Source organism: Mercenaria mercenaria, chromosome 16, assembly GCF_021730395.1.
Source record: "Mercenaria mercenaria strain notata chromosome 16, MADL_Memer_1, whole genome shotgun sequence".
Classification (NCBI taxonomy): domain Eukaryota; kingdom Metazoa; phylum Mollusca; class Bivalvia; order Venerida; family Veneridae; genus Mercenaria; species Mercenaria mercenaria.
This window is the reverse complement of record NC_069376.1, coordinates 51,042,419-51,064,558: the sequence shown is the minus strand read 5'-3', so window position 1 is coordinate 51,064,558 and position 22,140 is coordinate 51,042,419. Positions and strand designations below refer to the sequence as shown.

Below are 22,140 nucleotides of genomic sequence, written 5' to 3'. Positions count from 1 at the left end.
GTATAAGGAAAAAACAGGTTTTTTACAATAACAGTGTTCCAAATAATGTTGAAGGGATGAGATTTTCTTTCTAACACACCAGGTTTGCTTAAACATGTAAAAATTTAACGCCACGTCAGTTCATCTCGGGATGGACGCCATATTTCTCATTGATAAAAATGTAAACAAAAAAATCAGAGTGGGATTAGCATTGCAAGGGCATAACATGACATTCTACACAATGAATACCTTAGAACAGATATCTAAGATGCTACACAGGTCAGGCGGGTTAAATGCATAATGCCGATCACTTGAAATTCATCTTGAAAAGGTGGTTAATTTTAGTTTGTTTACATGGTTTTTAATTTTCCCACGACTTCTCGGCGATTCACTGCAAATGTATTACTGCGCCGGACGAAAGGTAACTCTAATAAACAACGGGAGACAACTTAGGTGTCAGCACGTGTACGCTTTTTAAAAAAAACATGTCGATGATTATAATTTCTTATCAAATAATGAATCCTATTCAGATATTCTTCTTTAATATTAGAAAATTATTAATTTCTGTGGACATTTGTCAAAAAATATTACCTACAGTGGACTACTTTGCGCATCAAACTGGTTTCCGCTTCAGTTGTGAGGCACTTCCGTTATACTTTTGACAACAATAACAAAACACAAAATGAATCGATAAAGTCACTTATAAACCGACTGCTACTTAAATTAGTGTAAGTAAAGTTGTTGTTACAACATTATACATGTTCGTTATGTTATGAGATAAAGTTTATCTTGAACTGCATAATCCATTAACTACGTTTACATGATATTGCATTTACAACTTATTTGACCCCATTTTTTTACGTGAATGACAGCATTCTCGTGCAACTCGTGCAAACAGAGTTATGAAAAGTATGGTGGAGAATTCAAGGACAAATTATAAATGACATTAAAATGAGGATAACTGTATATTCGTCCAGTTTTGATCATTGACATTCCTGCTGTGTATTAGTAACTTCTGTGAACAAGATTAGAATGTTGCTTTTGCACATATACACATTGATTGGACCTCTCAACAAAATTTCATACCTTATTTTAGGGATTTTTAAGACAGTACATTTTCAAAAGTTTGTTGAATGTGTTTTGATATTTAAGTGCATTGCAATTCATGAATACAAAGTTAAAAATTAATAATGGCAACATTTCTAGGCCTTTATTGTAAGCCACTAGACTTCTGTAATGATAAATGTTTAATGTATTAAGGGGAATATACTCTTTTAGTTTTGTAATGTGGCATTCCTTGACCACCGTATCTTTTCTTATGCACTACTTTGTAAACAAACTAAATAATGTGTTTTAGCTCACATATGCCAAATGAAAAGCAAGACAGTGAACTTATTTCACATTCTTTCTTTAAATTAGAATCTGTAGGACATTGATAAATGTTTGGACAAAGTGAAGCACTATTATTTTCGCACCAAAAAGTCTTAATTGTTGACTTTGAATGTACACAAGAAGTCTTATGTAATTCAACAATAACTTTCTTGTTTCAGTTTTTCTCATTTTTATTTTAGTGAGCAATCCTTTGTGTACTTATAACAGTTGAAACAGTATTCATTTCATTTACCAAAACCTTGTACTTTTTTGCAGGTAAATTTTATAATACCCCACCCACTTTTTTCTAATTTCAAAGTATGCGTCCCCTTAACGCTAGGCACATTGGATCGGAAGACGTGCTATTGATAGTTTCGTTCTGACGACCTTTCCGGTAGCCAATCAGAGCCTTACTTACAACATTTTGTACGAAAAGTAGAAGATTAAAAAATCTATATTTAGCCTGGGTTTGTCATATTTACAATTCTTATAACGACCACATCGCGACTACGCCCTCGTGTTTTGAGAGAAATCATATGTCATGGTACGGACTTGGTCGCGTAAGGTGTCAGACAGTCGGTTAGCTCAGTCGGTAGGGCACTCGCCCTGTAAGCGAGAGGTCGTCCCGGGTTCGAGCCCCGGACTGACTACACATTTTTCTCATCCTTTGACATTCCACGTCTGATTGGTTCAAATAAAAATAGATTTGCGAAAATATAAATAGCAATATCGGAAATCCAAAATATACAGAAGACGAATGTGAATGGGTCATTCTCAGATCTTCGTTTAGAAGATCAATTACTTTAGTCAGATTGTACTAGATTGTAACGTGTCGATATATTATATCAATGAACTATTTTGAGCTAAATGACTGATATTGTAAGCTGGTTCTATGGTGTAATGGTTAGCACACTGGACTTTGAATCCAGCGAGTTCAAATCTCATGTGGACCCTTAATACTTTATTTATATCTTGCTCCATAAGATAATTACCTACTGAATTTTTCAATCCATGATAAGATAGCCGCGTTTACCTATAGACTTTTTCACAAACAAAAGGAAAGTGGCCCGTATTCACGGAAGTTAAAATTTTAGCCTAACCACTTAAGGACACCAAACGTACAATTTACTAGAATTTTCGTCATAACATATATATACGACTGTTTTTATTTGGTTTTATTTTTTAGCTGTTTAAAACTAGAGAAAACACGATCATACAAATCTAATTGTCAGAGCAAAGGGCACGCAAAGCCATTTAAAGTCAAAGTCTAAAATTCAGACATAACATGTTGACGAATACTTTGTGTGTTCCCGGTGCATCCTCTCCCATAATTCCTTTGTTCCTCCTAGAAACTCTATCTAGTGTATCTGCTACCGAGGATATCTCTGTCTGTCCCCGCTCGGTAGACAAGAATATACTTTTTGGTAAGGGAGGTGGGTAAAATGTAATGGAACTTAGAAGTAATTTTTAATGACAGTTACTGTTTCTAGTATGTTTCTAGTAATTAGTACCCACATATAACAGAAATTAAGATGTCATATATAATTACATCGTAATTCCTATGGGATCATTCTAACAGTAAGCTTGTTCTATTCGTTTGCCAGAACCTGCCTGACAATTTCAAGCGGAAACTTCCTCATTTGCACACACACACACACCCCCAAACAATTAAAGCCAGGTTAATTCAAAAAGGAAAGTGACAAGATATTTCCTCTTGAATACATTGTAAACATGTGACATGAAGGTGAATATATCGGGGAAACAGTTTCATTTAAGTATCACACCGTATGATGTCGCTCGCGGAACATACCCGTCCAGGTGGGGGGATTTCATAAATTCAAAACTAATATCGTCTCTTTTATCATAAAGTTTTGAAAATTTAAAGGAACATACATGCCAGACAAGATAATTTGCCCGTGTGGCATCTTTGCCTGTTGCTATGTCATGCGTCTGTTTGAACCTAAGCATCATATACTAGTATGTGATTTGTAAACATTTGTTGCTTGTTTGATGCTAGTTATTTCTTGATATTTCAATGTTAGCTAAATTTCACTTATTTTATACTTTATACATTTCTTTTAACACAGAAGTAATTATGTGTTGTTTTTTTCAGTTTTGTGGCTTAAGAATTGTAGTTCAGAGGTCAGAATCTGTTAAGAAGAAACTACATTTGAGCCGTGCCATGAGAAAACCAACATAGTGGGTTTGCGACCAGCATGGATCCAGACCAGCCTGCGCATTCCGCGCAGTCTGGTCAGGATCCATGCTGTTCGCAAACGCACTATGTTGGTTTTCCCATGGCACGGCTCATTTATTTTTAACAATAAAACAAATTGTATGCGAATAATTAATGCAATAGTTTCACTGTACAATAATTCAGAATTTTTATGTGAAGTACAGAATGTCAAAATAAGGGAAACTGTACCTTTTGTTTTAATGCGAATAAATGGCAATTTATTAACTTAAGTACGGAAAGGACTGTATATTTACATTGAACGTTGACTAGCTTCAGACACTAAAATGTATTACAATGTGAAGATATGATTAAAAACAATGTAATATTATCTACTTCATCAACATCTATACTATTTTAATGTTTATTTCTTTATGTACTGCTTTGAGAAAAAAAAAAGGAATTTAGGTTAATAATATCTGAAAGTTATATCATTATCGAGTCATTATCAAGTTTATAACTGTTTTTACTGTTGATGTTTGAATCGTTTGTTTGAATTGTTCATAATCATCATAATTCATACGCATTTTGGAAACCTCGTTGTGTGTTTGATACTAGCCATTTCTTGCTATTTCAAGGTTATAAACAATTCATTTGAAGACCGCCCCGATGATTCAACAGGCAATTCTATATGGGCATGACTGACTTTCGACTTGAATAATCAACACCTCAGTCTGTAAGACCTTCACTTTGTTGCGTTGCGAGATACATCAGATACTGCTGTTCAAGAAACAACCGTCAAACCGTCTCCTGTACTTGAGAGGACGTGTTGTAATACTACAATCCAATGACGTCAAATGTGACTAAAATATTCTTTTATGTTTGATTGGAAGTATTAACTCCGATGCAACACTTTCTACAACATTGTAAATATGAATTAATATTTGTTAAGTTGATATGTGAAAGTGTTCATTTGGTACCAAAAGCTGTTGAAATAGTGGATAGTGCTGAACAAATGACGCACCAAGACCCGAAAACTGTCACCTATGATAGTGAATAAATAAGGGCATTGTCCAGTTTCAGGTAAGCGGTGAATGTGAAGCATAAAAAATTTAAAAGAAAAATATTATTCTGTCATTCCGATGAAGTCCAGTTAAATCGTGAAAAAATACTTCAAAAAATGGGAAAGGCAAAAAACTTCGCACTACTTTAGGGCAAAACAAAAATGAGAATGGAACCCACTCAAAAAATGCAATATGGCCGAAAAATCCAAGATGGCCGCCATATATGTATTCTATATATTTTTACGAAATACCTAATATTATCTATAAAACGTATATAAACACTTACAGTCATCACTATAATTAGTTAAAATCAACTGTTTGAATAAACTCAAACATATTTTATGATTAGAAATACTTCCAACAAAAGTGAAAAGTTGTCTCCCCTTGATACTTTGGTATAAAGCAGGAGAAAAAATCTGAATGCATTTATGAGAGCCAGACTTATGTAAACAATCATAACTGACATATAAAGAATGTTTAAATTGGCAACATTCCGATATAGAACTTTCCAACAATTGTAAAATATGTTAAATAGTGTGTTAATGAATAAATGACACTTGTTTCACTTTGTCCTTAGTTTTCGCGACACAGAATTTTGCTGGTATTGCTGTGTTCATTGACGTAGAAATATATATTTCTGTTAGCATGGTATAGCATGTGACTGCAACTTCGTACATGTAAAAATCCTCCGTCAGAGATTGGGGGGGGGGGGGGGGGGGGGGGGGAGGAGGGCGAGTCAGTGCCGTCTAATCAAATTTACATGTTCCTGCAATATGTTTTTTCAAAATAAAGCACAATAGTTTAAATTATAGTTTCATATCATTAGCACCAGAGTTAGAAGCAGAACTGGACCCATCAGTACTCCGAAGGTGTTTAAAAATACGAAGAAATGTGCTCTAATATCTATTTCTGGACATTTTTGCTGAAATTAAAAAATATGATAGATGAGGACATATTGAATGTGAATACTTAAACGACAGTTTTCAGACCATGAACATTACGTATTTACCGTTTGTAAGGCCACGTCACTACCAATTAAGCGGTTCAATGTCAGAATGACGCAGTCTTGTCAAACAAAACCAACCAGCACCACTGTTGATTACTCGTAATTCAAGTTTCTTGCAATTAAATTCATTTTCTACACCTTTCTAAAAAAAAAAATAAAAACTGTGCATGTAATATGCCTGTGTAGTATGCAAATCTAATATGTTTCTCTCCTCCGTAGCATTTAACTCTATTAAAAATAGGTTCCACCGAGACTTGAACTCGGATCGCAGGATTCAGAGTCCTGAGTGCTAACCATTACACCATGGAACCTTTCATGAACTTCATTCCTAAAACGAATTACAAAAATCAAAACAAACGTTATCTTGTCATAAACTAGTTTATCATTAAAACCACTTTACCGAGATATTCATCGTAATTTATTTGCATTTGGAGATACTTGGCTCGTTTTTTTAAATATCTAACTAGAATAAGAGAATTCAAAATGTTTAAGTCATATTTCATTTTAAAATATTTAGTTAATCATTTACACTGAACAGTACGATGAAATCAAAAGCGCTATTCAATCAATATTCTTTAAAACTAATAGATAATGTATTCAAACCGTAAGTTTAGATTCAGGAATATGGATCAATATCCACCAAAAGATTAAATAAGTCAAATTTCCACTTTTGTAGGATATACTGGATAAGTTGAATAGCCGATATATTTTATCGATGGATTATCTCGCGTTATATGGGTGAGAGGTTAAGCTGGTTCTATGGTGTAATAGTTAGCACTCTGGACTTTGAATCCAGCGATCCAAGTTCAAATCTCGGTAGAACCTTAACATTTTATCTATATTTTCCCGCATAAATAACTTCCTGCTGTATCTTTTAATCCTCGATAAGACAGTTACGTTTAGCTATAAACATCTTTCCGAAATAAAAGGACAGTGGTCCCATATTCACGTAGGTTTAAAGTTTTAGTGTTAGAACTTGCTCACTTGTTCAATATGCGTAGTACACATTTAGAAATGCGCGGTTGAAATAAGCTAATATACTTCCCCGTTCATGGCAATGGTTTTTAATGTATACCTAGGGGTAGGGTATAATAGGGTACAGTGGCATTGTCTTTCTGAATTGGTGCCAGTAACCTGCAATTGTACCCAGACACCTGTCAAATAATCCTATCACATGATTCTTTCCTTCCTCCTAGAAACATTTCCTAGTGTATTTAGGTTTACATGTCATAGTTTATTGGAAGAAAAGACTATGAAGACCAGCGGCTACTTAAGGTTTCGATGGAGGCCTTGAGAAACAAAAATCAAACAACACCAAATCATAGAAAGAAAGAGTTGTTTGACATGAAAATTGAACAGCATGTAAAACATGTATATTACTTTACGAAACAAGTGTCAGTATACTGATATAAACATTGAATTCCTGAAAAGGGCTGCCTAAAGGGGCTCCACTTCCGGGCAGTTAAACGCCTTTAAAAACTCACCATTTTCAAAGAACAGTTACACATGTTCGTTTTGATGCATTTGCAATAGCGTGCGAGTGGTGAAATTTCGCATAACAAGGTGGAACACAGTTTTCAGCAATTGTTTATCTTTATTTCTTTACAAATGGCATTCATTTTCAAAGGGAGACAACTGTTCCCGATTATTTTAAGTACAAATGGCATTCATTTTTAAAGGGAAACAACTTTTTCCGATTATTTTAAGTAATCTTTGAGAAAAAGTTGTCTCCCTTTGAAAATGAATGCCATTTGTAAAGAAATAAAGATAAACAATTGCTGAAAACTATGTTCCACCTTGTTACGTGAAATTTCACCACTCGCACGCTATTGCAAATGCATCAAAACAAACATGTGTAACAGTTCTTTGAAAATGGTGAGTTTTTAAAGGCGTTTAACTGTCCGGTAGTGGAGCCCCTTTAGGCAGCCCTTTTCCGGAATTTAGTGTTTATATCAGTATACTGACACTTGTTTCGTAAAGTAATATACATGTTTTACATGCTGTTCAGTTTTCATGTCAGACAACTCTTTCTTTCTATGATTTGGTGTCGTCTGATTTTTGTTTCTCAAGGCCTCCATCGAAACCTTAACCCTTTCAGAGCCATGGATGGTCATAGACACTCAAACATGTAAGATTTTTCTTTACCGCTTGTACAAATATGTTAAAGATATTGTAAATTACGAAATCGCGCATGTAGTTTATGATGTCAAAATCTGCTGAAGGTAAGGTGATCTACTACCGTGATATCCTTGTCTTTCCCCGCTAGGTAGGCAGGAATATGCTTTCGCTTTCACTAATGGAACTCGGAAATAATTTACAGCGTTTGTAAATTTGAGCGATTTCAGTACGTTTTAATATTGTTACGGTTTGTTTACCTTTTCAGCATCATGTGATAAAATCTAACTATGACTTTTCGCTTAACTTATGATTTAGGTTTCGGTGCGTTTTAACTTTTAACGATCAGATCAAGCCGATGCCTGCTAAACATAAATGCAAGGTCGGTCATGGGGCATATTTCCGTTTCATGTTTCAAGTGACCAAAGCATCTATCAACAGAGATTTTAAACAAAACAAAATAGTAAAACACTTGTCAAATTTGAAACTTATTCAGGCTCGTTGCTGAGAGATACAGTATCGCCGTAGTCTAAAATCTTTTCGAGTTCAAATTTAAGTAGAACCTTTACGTTACATATTGTCCTAGGAACGGACAGGCAAACACTAATGTGGACTTTAAGCCGCATAATGAAGCGCACCAAACTGCATTCCGAATCCCTACACGATCCATGGTTACAGGAGTTATCCTCGCCGTTATTGCCGCGGCGACCCGGTTTCGATTACCGACGCTGGCATGCTTTTTTCTCTTGATTTTGCATTTCCAAGATAAATAAGAAAAAAAACCTCATGTTCTAATGTTCATAATATGACCAAACTTCAGTTTTAAAGAAAGATTATTTTTAGCCAAATCTGGAGGTCAGTGCCTTTAAAACTAGTAGATAATGTATTCAAACCGTAAGTTCAGATTCATGAATATGGATCAATGATCCACCGAGAAATTAAATAAGGCAAATATTTCCAATTTTTGTAGGATATACTTGATGTATTGAATCGTCGATATATCTTATAGATGGATTATCTCGTGTTATATGGCTGAGCTGTTTAGCTGGTTCTAGGGTGTAATGATTAGCACGCTGGCATGCTTTTTCTCTTGATTTGGCATTTCCAAGATAAATAAGAAACAAAACCTCATGTTCTTATGTTCATAATATGACCAAATTTCAATTTTAAAGAAATTATTTTTAGCCAAAATCAAAGGTCAGTGCTAAGGCTAAAACTTTTAACCCACGTTAATACGGACCACTGTCCTGTTGTTCAGGAAAATGTTTATAGCTATTCACGACTATTTTATCGTGGATTAACAATACTGTAGGAAGATTTATGGAGCAAAATATAGATAAAGCACAAAGGTTCTACCGAGATTTGAACTCGGATCGCTGGATTCAAAGTCCAGAGTGCTAACCATTACACCATAGAACCAGTTCATCATATTCGTCATTTAACTCAAAATAATCTATCGGTAAAATATCTCGACGTTTCAATATATCCAGTATATCCTACAAAAGCGGAAATATTTGTCTTATTTAATCTCTTGGTGGATTCTTGATCCATATTCATGAATCTGAATTTACGGTTTGAATACATTATCTATTAGTATTGAAGTATTTTAATACCATCTTAAAGTTTGATGAAAATAATTAAGTACCGAAATGTTTTTAAATGAAATATAACATAATAAAAATTCCTATTTAAGTGTTTTCTTATTCTAGTAAAACATCTGTAAATACAAATAAATTACACCAAATATTAAATAATGATCATTTCGGTAATGTGGGTTTAATATGTACACAAGTTCATGACAAGATAACGTTTGTTTTGATTTGTAATTCGTGTTAGCAAAGATGTTCATTAAGGGTTCCATGGTGTAATGGTTAGCACTCAGGAATCTGAATCCTGCGATCCGAGTTCAAGTCTCGGTGGAACCTATTTTTTAATAGAGATAAATGTGACGGAGGTAAAAAACGTAACTACATGACACTACAATTAAATACTATATTCATCTAACATTTGTTTTAGTGTGTCAAATTCAACCAGCTGATAAAAATGTAGATCTTCCATGGATCATTTGAAAAAAAACCCATCTGACTTGTCTCTTTTTGATATAAACTTCCAGATGTTCATTGGTAATATTTTTACTTAAACTGGTAAAAACGTAGAGAAATAGACGCCAGGTGTCTAGACCATAAGACTCTACTTACAGGGGTTATGCAGCCACTACTATACATAATTACGGTATAGGTCCATGCTTCGGAGAAAAAAAGTGCAAACGTCATCAAATTATAGAAAGAAAGCATTGTTTTACATTCATATATAACAGCATATAAAACATTTATATCATTGTACAAAACCATTGTCAATTTATTCATATATGTATTGAATTCCGAAAGGGACTACTTGAAGGGGCCACACTTCTGGACAGTCCAGCGCCTTTAAAAACTCACCATTTTTAAAAAGCTGTAATATGTCTTCGTTTTGATGCATTTGCAACATCGTGCGAGTGTTTAAACTTTACATAACTAGGTAAAACATCGTTTTGACAATTGTTTACATTTATTTTTTTACAAATGGCATTCTTATTTAAAGGAGGACAACTCATTTAGAATATTTTAAGTATCCAACTCCGTGGGACAGAACGGTAAAACATGTACTGGACAGATTAGTTGTGTGTCAAGATGCTGTTCATTCTAAAAAAATATGTTGTTTTGTGATATACTGCTAAACCTTAATACATAAATACTGATTCGTTGTCTACAGACAAGTCCATAACAGACGCGTGTTCTAAATCCGAGACTGATATGCTCTCGGCCTAAAACCGAGACATAAATAATCGGTCTTTCAGGTGAGACTATATAAAATAATTTAGGTCTAAACGTCTATATCGGTATTTTTTAAAGAACATCCGCTTCCGTTGATGCAATGACTAAGTTTTCTAGAAGGGTTATTATTATACTCGCCTCAGAACTCTACCTTTGGGTGTAGAATTCTTTATCCAGCTGTCGTTCAGAAGGTGGGTGGTATTTCTCGTGTGGCCGTAAGTAATACCCGAAATGGTCTTATTCCACCATCAAAATTTAGAATGTCTTCTTGCGATACATAATTATGACGTTGTGAAGTTAAACCAACCACCTTCTCCAATTTCTTTTAACATTTATAATAAAGAGTTATTCTTATTTTTAAGAGGGCACATATCTATGTCTCAACGCGATATAAAGTAAATAGAATAAAAACAAGAATGAAGCGAAACGTTGTGATTTATTTCCAGACTGCTGTGCCAAACATGTTTGTGAACTTGCTGTGTTATGTGTCGTCTTTTTATTCCTTCTAAACAATGTGTACAAGCTGCAGTATCGGTAGACTTCCTCATCCGTCGCAGTCATTGATAAACGTATATAAGCGAGATATTTATCGTCATCAAACAGATACTTTACTCATCGTCTGGAACCATTCCAAGTGTTACCTAATACAACACCTAGGAACGTTTTCTTGATACATTCATACGTACATACTTTTAAGTGTGTGTAAAATATTCTTGCAGTGTAAAATACGGACATTCCGTGTTTTTATTATTTCATTTCTATATCTTTTGTACACGACATGTTTCATTTATATATGTATGCTATGTATTGTAAAACAAGTTAAAGCATTGCAAAAGTTCCTTCTAGGGCACATTTATATAAATATATAATGATCATATCTTGACTGTTTTAAGTATTAGTCATCAGTGCGTGGAACTCCAGGACTGGACGCAAGGACAATACCATTCTACCTTATTGACATACATTTGTTTTATTTTTTCTGTCTAACATCCTAATGTAGTGATTTGATGCGCTAATAGTCTACGTCCTCCACACAACAAACTTAGTGGTCATTGATCAAGTAATTCATGGCTATAATTTAGTAGTATCTGTCCTAAATCTCGTGAGTGTGACATCCGGACATTCGATGCGTGAATATGTTGCGCACAATGAGTGGGTCGCAATGGGGTTTGATTTCACATATTGACCATGCATTTGAAGGTAACGACATGTACATGTATTAACCTTTGTGACAAATAAGATGTTAACAACACCACTTTTCCATCCTCGGATTTAGTAATAAGTAATCCGCGGAGCGCGTTCAGCCAGAGAGTCGCCTCAATTAGGAAAGAATACGTCAGAGGTTATTTCTAAAATCACGGAGTTTGATTAGTCAGCTTGTAATGACAACAGTTTTCGAGGTCAGTTGCTCAGTTAAGTGTGACTTACCAATGCTAAGAGAAGGAACAATGAAATCTGGAGGAAATAAGTGTTTAAGGTACGTACAAATATGTGATTATGGATTTATAATATTTTCTGTATATTTAAGTGTTTGCTATATCCGTACTTGTAGGAAAACGCTTCATCAATGAAAAGAAAAGAAATCCGTCATAAGGTGTATCCAAAACTTAAAGAGTACAACGGTTTTTAATAAAAATCGCCGGTCCATAGTTTATGCCATATGCCGGGTTTGTTGTCAGCACATGGTTAATGGGCTATACTTCTGGTCTCATGTAATTGTAATCAAGCACATACTGAATGGCTTACTGGTTAATAGTCAAAACTATTGCCTGAGATTCAAATTAACGGTCAATAGTCAAAACTATTAACCAGAAAGCCATTCAGCCAGTAAGTGTATAGTATTTGACGGGAACAATGGTCTAATAAATACTACATGTATAACACGATATCTTTTAATATTAATCTGAAAATAATATTTGAGCATTATATATAAATATATATATATATACATATTATCTGAAATGTTATAACAGAATTATGATAATTATTTTGATTTGCATATATAAAATTATGGGTGTCGAACCATAAAAATAGTAATGGAATAAACGCAAAAGGAGCTGGCAAGGCTGTCAGTATGACACACAAAACTAGATTGTATGTGAAAATGTTGACCCTAGCAACCAAAAGGTCAATATAGGTTGTCATGTCTCATGATGACAGCGGAACATTCAGACAGGCAGCAAAAATAACGTCTTTCTTTTTGTAGCGGGAATGTAAATTTACTGGGGAAAATTTGTTTAATTTTTGTGAATAAGGAATGTAACGGACTGAGAAATATACATTTACAAGATACATTTCAAATTTCTAAAAAGCCTAACAAATTTTCTTTTACTTTATGCTAATATATGGACAAGAAACCAAAAAAACCCAACCAAAACTAATGTGTGAAAGATATTGACAACAATTCACTGATAAAACACATTAATTTCATCAATATGCATAAAATATAATACGACTGAGGTATACAGTCTTACTTAGTTTGTACCTAATGCGTCAATACTTTAAGAGACGACTGTATTTAAAAATATTTAGAAGTCAACTGCATGATGACGATGTTTACGAGAAGATGAAAGGAAATGTAAAAGGACCAGCAGTAAAGAAGCTGATGTTTGTTTGTTTGTTTTGGGTTTAACGCCATTTTTCAACAGTATTTACACATTACGACGCCAGCGACAAATATTTAGACGTTAGCTTGAAGGTGACTGTGATACTTTGAGTACTACGTCTGTAGCATAATTATAGTCCGTAGGAGAGAGTTTCAATTAAGCTTGGCTTTCTACTCAATCCTTTATGATTTAATTATGTAGCGTTTCATGTTGTAAATGTATATAATTATTATATGAATAAAATGTTGTTTAAACCAATTATAGTCAGTTCTATCAAGTGATCATTTACGTGAAAATTAGTCAGTCTCAATGCCAGTAATACATGGCCTGTTTCAACTGTATGGTCAAGGGGCGTCAGTGGCATGACGACCAGAGTATCGACACCATCATTACAGCAACCATCACGTTTTGAAATTTAGCTGGAAAGTCACTATGTCATGACGACCGTCTGATATTTCTGTCGGTCAACCAATCGAAGACCTGTAGGATGGTGAGAAACTCTTAATGTCAGCAGCATGGCGACCAATCAGTTTCAGGGTACTGTTTATAAAGGCCGTTAAAGAGAATACAGAAAATCACAGCAGCAATATACACAGACAGCGCGACCCACCCAACTTTCTTCTCCCATGAGAGAATATTTATGTTCTTCATGACTGTTATACCCAACATCAGACCTGAAATAGAAAAAATCATCTAGGTTTTCGGAAAGGTCTATACGGGTAGGAAACTCGCATAAGCATGAATAATGATTTTCAAAAAAGATACTTGAAATCTGTAATTTCGCTTAGTTTACGAAGTATAGATGATATAATGATATCGTTATCAAAATTAAGGTTAAAGTTGAAACAAACTATGATTTTGTTTGTGTTTGCATGATTATGCCCTTCGGAGAGGAGGGGGTACATTTGTTTGCTCATTGCAAGCTGTCTCTCAGTATGTCTGTCTGTTGACCGCTCGAACATTTGGATCAGTAACTAGAGAATGCTTAGTCTCACAATAATTAAACTTATTAAAAAGGCTGTAGGTGGCCAGCGGATGACCCTATTGCAATAGGATTCAGTAGGTCAAAAGTCAACGTCACACTGACCTTGAGATTAAAAAAGGAGTCTGCTCAATAAATATAGATCGCATATTGGCATATAGTGGGTTACTTCCCTGTGGTCAATAAATTAACATTTGGGAGGTTAGTAGATCAAATGGCAAGGTCACAATGACCTCAAGGCTGAAAAAGGTTTATACTCAATAAATAAAGAATGCTTTAGCGTACAGTCGTCAAATTTCGTAAGATTACTGTCTGTGGTCAATAAATGACTGCCATTATTCTGAGGGTCAGTAGGTCAAAGGTCAAGTTCACAATAATCTTGGGAATGAAAACAATATCCGCTTAACAGCTAAAGAAAACTACTGCTTAATGCTCCTAACTTCATAGAATTATTGCACGTGGTAAACAGATGCCCCTATTATGGGAAAATGAACAGGTTAAAGGTTAAAGTCACAAAGACCTAGAAACTAAAAACGGTTTCCAATTAGTATATCTGAAGCAATTTTCGGCTTTCAAATTTCATAGACTAACATCCTGTGGTCGGGAGATGAATGGTTTTCGAGTCAATACCTTAAGTGTTAAGGTCACGGTAACCTTGAGACTGAAAACAGGTTTTTATCACTTACTGGAGAAAGCTTTTGCCTATGACTATCAGTCGTCATAAGTCGTCATAAATAGAGAATAATAGGTTAGTGCCGTAGATGAGAAAGTTTATCTGGCGAGGTGGAGGAGGTTATCGGGTGATTCTATTTATCTTGTCATTACTTATTTTCCGATATTTGGCAATTTATTTTACAAAAATAAGTGTGCAACAACCGCTTTTAATGACGTCATATTCGTAATGACGTCACTTATATAATGACGTGATTACCGGCAAAATCGCAATAACTTCTTCGTTTTTGAATAAAAACTCATTATTTGACCACTCATTTTCTTAGTTCGGACATTTCAAACACAATGATGATGGTTTCGTTGCAAAATTTCTTATGACAACAATATCGATCATAAGGTCACATGATCAACTGACCGTATATCACTGGTCACATGATCAACTGATGGTATATCAAGAAAGATATACGGCACCCTGATATCGGGTCGAAAATACTGCAAGTGACAGGATAAGATGGGGATTCCTGCTTAAAGCATGTGGTTACGATCCTTCCTCCCCATACTGCAGCAGGATAAATAGAGCTACTGTCCCGGAACACTTTTATAATATATTTGAATTTGAATAATTTATTTATGCAGTTTCTGATCCTGATAAACAGTATAATCCTACCAGTTAGAAGCCCACCAACATGAGCAGATATCCCAACTTTTCCGACATCTGGATCATAGAATCGTCTGTACACAGCAGTTCCTGTATCCAAAGCCACTGTTGGAAATAAAATGTACGGGGAATATGAAAATAAATGGCAAGGATATATGAAATACTAATATCGTCTTTGTACTATAGTTCTTGAATCTAAAGCCGCTGTTAGAAATGAAATGGAAGAATATGAATATAAGTTTTAAGACAATATATAGAGTATGACCTGAAAAGATATAACCTTATGGCGTAAAATTGTTCCATAATTTCCCGACAATAGTATGATCAGCTTGGAAGATGCGTTTATAATAAAAGTGACAGTGGATACTTACCTTGCAACAGTAGTGTAATATAGATATTATCAGTTTGTGGCTTACCTAACAACAGCAGTATGACCAGTCGAAATGGTGCACTTGCCATCACTCGGATAGGATTCTCGCACTCCTTGCATTTATAATTCATCTCTTTCCAGTTCTAAAGCAGGAGAAACGATGTGTTTTAATCCCAAAGCAATTATAGTCACTGAACACTATTTTCTAGTTACCGTGGAAGTAAAAATGAAAAAGAAATAAAGTTTCATCCCAAATACATACATCGTTCCTAAAGGACTAACATTGCTGTGTCACAGTATCCTATCAAGTTCAACTTTGAAAAAGACATAATCAAGTTCTACTGTCATGAAATAAGTTAGTATTTTATATTTATGTTAAAACCAAATTCTTTGGTATTGTTGGCCATATCTTGTCTATCAAAATTTTGTAATCAAATTATAACTTACGTGTCGCAAAACCTTGTTATGCATGAAAACTCTACATTCCAAATTCTGTAATGTGTATTTACTGTACATGCTAAATATAATACTCAAGTATACAAATTACAAGAACAACAAAATAATGTGAAAATCCTATTTACTTACGACTATTACTGAAGCCAGATGAGCACCAATGATTGCATAGCACCCGCCACTTGCCCCCACAAGGTTAACATTATAGTCTGTCACTGAGTGAGCTAGGGAGCCCCCAATCACTCCACAAAAATAAATAATCATCAATCTCCACCACTTATGTACAATCTCTAATGGCAGACCAAGTAACAGTTGAAATAATAAATTAATTAGTAGATGGACATACCTGTAAAAGAGAGAACCAAATATATTTTGCTGATAAATGTCTGGTCTCACTAAGACTCTGTATTTATGCGCAGAAAGACATCACTATTCATAATCGAAATGTAGTTAATTTGTATGGCTATTTTATGTCTACTTGTAATACTCATAGAAAGATTTCAAAGTCATTTTTGTGATAAACTAAACTCTACCGTGACTAGTCGTTTTTTTACAACCCTACATGGTCGTATCAATGTTTATAAAACTGGACATAAGCCACAAGAGTTTCTTACCCTTGATGAACAAACATGTAGGTTAGATATCTCCAGGCCTCGTATCTCCTGTGAGGTTTGTACGTCAGTGGATCGTATAAAGGCAAACCAGCAAAAGCAGTGACACTTCCGCCTTTCCGGGATATAACAACGGAAAAATATATGAAGGCACAAATCTGAAAATAAAAACGCAATCAGATATGAATAATGTCTTGCACGACCAGTCTGCTCTGATACAGCAAATATTAATTCAGACATAAAATAAGTTTCAATGACTTAGAAATCAAGACAAAGTGAAGTGAGATATATGAACTAATTAGTCATGGTTACCTAAATTGCTGCTTGTGTTCTACGTTTCCAAATGACCATCTCAAATATTACATTAACTATCACGACAACAATTACTTTTACTATTTCTTATCGTGCTGGGTTAAGATTTCATTACTGTTTTCTGTAATAGAAGCCTATAGCAATGTATTTATTTAAAATATACACCAGTAGCAGGTCAAACATATAAACAATAAACACACAACAAACATATAAAGTAAAGTAAAAAATAAAGTAAGGAGAGAGTTTCAAATAAGCTTGGCTTTCTACTCAGTCCTTCATGCTGTAATCCTTCATGCTGTAATTATGTAACGTTTCATGTTGTAAATATATTTGAATATATTGTTTGAACTAAACAAATAAAGAAACCAGTACAAGTCTGCTAAGTTGCTGTCTATGCTTCCAACGGACATTCTAATAAATAAATTCATTGCTACGTTTTTTCACTTTTAATTAATTTCATTTCTGCAAAGTCATAGCTGAACTGTCTGTTAAGAGCTGGTACACTTTTTCAAAAAAGTGTCAAAAGCGATTTTTACTTTTGTCAGAATAATGCTCAATTCGAGCCAAAAATGTAAAAACATCAATTTACAAAAGTTTTCCATTAATCCATGTATAGATGTAAAATGATTAATTTGCCAGCGGTTTTGATTTAATTTACACATATAACGCCTGACAGTTTTCATTAAATCTTACCATAAAATTTGAATTGAAAATTCTAGTAAATATTAAGTCTTTCTTCCCCTTCTGCGACCTATATCATTTGAATTAAGACTATTGTTAGTGCTCTTTTACAATGGTTACTTAATCAATGTTCATACTTTTCAATACAATGTAATTGTAATCTACGACAAGAAATCAGACATGGCCTCCTACATTACTTTTCTAACACAATTTTGTCAGTTATTAACGACTGTAAATAAATTTAAATATTGTCTGATAGCCTAAATGCAATTTGCTTACAAAGAGATTTGATTCTAAGCGTAAGAACCACACAACAACAACAACAACAACAACAACAAATACTACCCCTATATTTCATATCTGTTTTATTTGGTTTAACATCGCACCGACACAATTATATGTCATATGGCAACTTTCCAGCTTTGATGGTGGAGGAAGACCCCAGGTGCCCGTCTTTGCATTATTTCATCAGGGGTGGACACCTGGTAGAACTACCGGCCTTCCCTAAGTCAGTTGAATGGCTTCTCCACATGAAGAATTTGACTCCCCGAGTGAGGCTCATGATGGGTGGTGGGGGCGGGGGAGGGGAGAGTAATTCGAAGTTTGTGGCCATAAGCACTCAGCCACGGAGGCAGCGTTTCATATTTGTGATAGATTGTTTTGTGTTAGGATAATTTCTGGTTTGCTGGGTAGAAAGCGATAGAAGAAAGAAAATATTATAAAAGGACTGATATGCCACTGCACATATTCGGTCATTCATGAGTGTACTGCGTAGTAATAATTAAATTAGTCCTTGTGTCAAGCTATAACACTTTAACTAACCTCTAAAATACTGATGATCACCATGAAGATAGGCGGAGGTCTACACGTGTAATTCCGCAGAAAATCCTCCCTCATGAACTTTGGAATGATATTGTAGATGGCAGCTCCAACAAATCTTCTCATGGCTGTTTTCTCAGACTTTGTCAGCTGGCTCGACGTGAAGTACTGTATAAAATGCAATAGACAACATATTTTAGGTGGAATGATTTTTGCATAAACAATAAAATGGGCATGGTAAAGAATATGAAGATAAATATCTGTAAACTATTTCAATATACACAATCATGCTGATTTTAGTAGCCGTCAATGTTTTATTTGATAATTTGCGTTAAGATATATTCCAAACCATGTGAAAACAAAGACATTACTAGCAAATATTTTAACTTTGGATACAACAGAACAGAGTTGAAAAAAAATGTATTTGGAGGAGCCTTGCACAGGTATTAGCGCATTACGTTAAAGTATTCGGATTTGCGCATTCGTTTCAGAAAAAAAGGATATATATATTACAATGTTATCTGTATTACAATTCAGTTACCTGTCAAGGAATCTTACCATATTCATAAACTCAGCGTAGGTGATATATGAGTTTCTGTCTGTATCTGCTTTAGTCAGCAGCTTCTGTAGTTTCTTTCTGGGTATAACAGTGCCGAGGTCTGATTCTGCCAGTTCTGTTTCCAGCTCAGCCAATCTGATACCTTCATTGCCATGCTAGAACATATTTTATTAAACTGCATAAATATATAGCTTGGTGAACTTATGCGAAAATGAAACCCAGTAGCGTAGCCGTAAAAATGAATAGGAAAATCATTTGTTCCTTTGTATTAAATTTCATAGATTAACTCAACCTAGAAAATAAGTCCCCACGAATATTCGTGATTTTACAGTATGTGAAAATATTATCACGAATGAATCAAATCAAATAGAACAAGAAGTGTGCAACTAATTTCCGAGAGTACTTACATTTTCAAACAGCTGGATATAGTTGACGTCAGAATGGTTATATATGAAAAAGGAAAATGATATGTTATACAATATTATCCTTGCATGTATATTCAATTATAAGTCAGCTAAAACATAAAAAACTAGCATTATGATAAATTATGTGAACATTTTACGCTGGTATCACGTTTTGAATTTCCGGTGAGAGACAAAAAATATCTGTTGTTTCCAAAAATAATAACGTTATGATACAAACTAATGTTTTTCTTTACAAATCAGAAAGGAACATTTTATTTGCCTTTATGTCGTGTTTTGGTACCCTTATTACCAACAATAAACTAAAACAATAGAAATTCTTCCATGACTTCAATGAGCTCAACAAAACAATTTCAAGCACATCTATTGACATGGAATTTATTGTAAAGTTACACACCATGATACTTACAAGAGCAATGCATATGTAGAATGGAGAGACAAAAATAATATTGACCGACCGTGAAAACTTGAGACAAAATTTGACAGGTGGAAAATGACTCATACCTTTCTTTTAAGTTTTCTGTATTTCTATCTTCCAAGTAAGGTTATTTTATATTGCAGCTTCCAATCATTTATCAAACAACTAAAAGACTTGAATATAAAGTTACTGTCATTTTTTTCTATCGAAGTCCAGTAAGATTCCCTATTGTTTCAATCACCTTTCACTAATTAGGGCCGTTCACAGAATTCGGATTAGACAAACGAGATGCCCTATGTTCACATGTATATTATGGATTTTTATCTTATGAGCACATACCTGGGTACTAAAGTTTTAATACCTATTCTCTATTACAGTAATAGTACAATGTGTCCTTAATAACACAAGTTAAGCAAGTATCATGTATCGGCAAAATAACAGCTCATTTTTCAATGAATAATATGTAAATGGATATTTGAGTTCAATGAGACATATATAAAGCTTTAAACATTTCAGTCATTTCATTAAAAATTCAAGGTGTATCAGGAAATATATTTCAGTTTTTAAAACTAGCAACATACATCTAAAGGAAGAAAATAAAAGTAAACCTGACCAATGGTACCTAATTATATTTTAGGGTGCTTCAGATGTAGAGCTATAGATTCCTTATCAACGAGAGGTAAAGCAAAATCTTTCAAAGAACAAGACACATAGGCGTGGGAGAAAATGGACCAACTTCAAGAGTGGGTGAGAAGCATATGTTTTATTTACAACCATCCTAACCCGCCCTCCCCACACACCCATGCAACTTTTGACCCTTACAACTTATTTCTCACACAACAATTGCTAGTCGGACCCTTCTTTTACACCCCCACCCAACTTTGAAATCAGTCCTACGCCAGTGCAGACAACTTAAAGTAGGACGTGCACTTGTTGCTTCAGGCGTCAATAATTATGACGCTGCGTTATTTTACTAGAAGGTCCCAGATAGATCCCGTATGCAAGTTCACTATTTTCATTCGCCGTGTTTTGTTTCTAATATCACTTAACGTTTCTTACATGTTCCATTTCAAGTTTGAAACTTTCCTCCTGTGCTACAGTGGCCTGTCGCTGCAGATTACGCCTTTGCTTGTAACCGCAACAGCCACAACAACCGGAAGCAATCATCTTCGCTGGTCTCTCACTGGATCTTAATTCAAGTCCGCCTTTATTCATGTAAACGATAAATTATTATAAATAGCCACATGTCATTTAACTAAAATCAATCATTGTTATTAAAATTGTTAATTAAAGACCTAGGCTAAGAAAGATATTTATTACTGTTTTTGAAAATAATATATGAATTTTTAAATAGTTTATCATAATCATGTAAATAATTTGATTACCTTCCGTTCTTGCTGTAAATATCCATCAAATTATTGTATAAAACTTCCTTGTTTACATTAACCTTTTAAACCTACGTCCGCTCACAATCTGTTCAGATGTTAACCTCAAATTTAATCATCCTAAAAATACTTAAGTATTTGTACTAAGCTTTTTTTTTTTATTTGAATATGCGCTATAATTCTACACTCGAATATAAAATTTATCATCTTCATTGTATATAATAGGGCACTCGGAAATCCAATCTTCTATATATATACTAGCACGTAAACATATTATGATACTAACATACTATATGATAAAATCAATCGAGTGAAGGCCACTTTTATTGTCATAAATACGTTACGGTTTTGAACACACTGTAGTATCAAGTACGGTGTTCCGTCAGAGCCACCAAATATATAACTGCCACAGAGCCTAATATCACTCAATATACTACATTTCATCAACAACATGGAACTACAATTTTGACCATTCCACATGTTATACTTATTAGTCACATTCTATTTAGTGCAAACAGTCCTAGTGCAATGATACGACCCGAACGTGTTTTCGCATCATGCTATCGCACTGTCCCTCCGATGAAAGAACGATGTACTTAGCATCGTGTTTTAACATCGTATTATCGTGTCAGTTCACCTTTGAATTTATGGACAATATTACGAAAGTA

General features: G+C 34.4%; 1 protein-coding gene and 4 non-coding genes across 5 annotated transcripts; 2 read left to right on the top strand and 3 right to left on the bottom strand.

Annotated features, from left to right (window-relative positions):
- Positions 1 to 1,924: 1,924 nt before the first annotated feature.
- On the top strand, positions 1,925 to 2,000 carry Trnat-ugu (transfer RNA threonine (anticodon UGU)). Its single transcript has one exon. It is a non-coding gene; the product is annotated as a tRNA-Thr (tRNA).
- Positions 2,001 to 5,832: 3,832 nt separating this feature from the next.
- Positions 5,833 to 5,904, bottom strand: Trnaq-cug (transfer RNA glutamine (anticodon CUG)). Its single transcript has one exon. It is a non-coding gene; the product is annotated as a tRNA-Gln (tRNA).
- A 3,151-nt stretch (positions 5,905 to 9,055) lies between these two features.
- Positions 9,056 to 9,127, bottom strand: Trnaq-uug (transfer RNA glutamine (anticodon UUG)). Its single transcript has one exon. It is a non-coding gene; the product is annotated as a tRNA-Gln (tRNA).
- A 434-nt stretch (positions 9,128 to 9,561) lies between these two features.
- Positions 9,562 to 9,633, top strand: Trnaq-cug (transfer RNA glutamine (anticodon CUG)). Its single transcript has one exon. It is a non-coding gene; the product is annotated as a tRNA-Gln (tRNA).
- A 2,767-nt stretch (positions 9,634 to 12,400) lies between these two features.
- Positions 12,401 to 21,720, bottom strand: LOC123540386 (rhomboid-related protein 2-like). Its single transcript, XM_045325373.2, has 10 exons — positions 21,473 to 21,720; positions 21,147 to 21,292; positions 19,655 to 19,666; positions 19,247 to 19,402; positions 18,692 to 18,856; positions 16,880 to 17,034; positions 16,398 to 16,611; positions 15,859 to 15,955; positions 15,452 to 15,547; positions 12,401 to 13,804 (listed from the first exon to the last, which is right to left on the bottom strand). The coding sequence occupies exons 2-10, from the start codon at positions 21,252 to 21,254 to the stop codon at positions 13,638 to 13,640; spliced, it is 1,170 nt and encodes a 389-aa protein (XP_045181308.2). The 5' UTR covers positions 21,255 to 21,292; positions 21,473 to 21,720; the 3' UTR covers positions 12,401 to 13,637.
- Positions 21,721 to 22,140: the final 420 nt, after the last annotated feature.

Bases quoted from the DNA above. Each gene is read 5' to 3' on its own strand.
- LOC123540386 (XM_045325373.2), bottom strand. From the start codon at position 21,254: ATGATTGCTTCCGGTTGTTGTGGCTGTTGCGGTTACAAGCAAAGGCGT. The intron at 16,612-16,879 runs GTAAGAAACTCT...TCTCTTTTACAG, and splicing joins TACATGTTTGTTCATCAAGG to GTATGTCCATCTACTAATTA. The intron at 15,956-16,397 runs GTAAGTAAATAG...CTCCTGCTTTAG, and splicing joins ATCTGGCTTCAGTAATAGTC to AACTGGAAAGAGATGAATTA.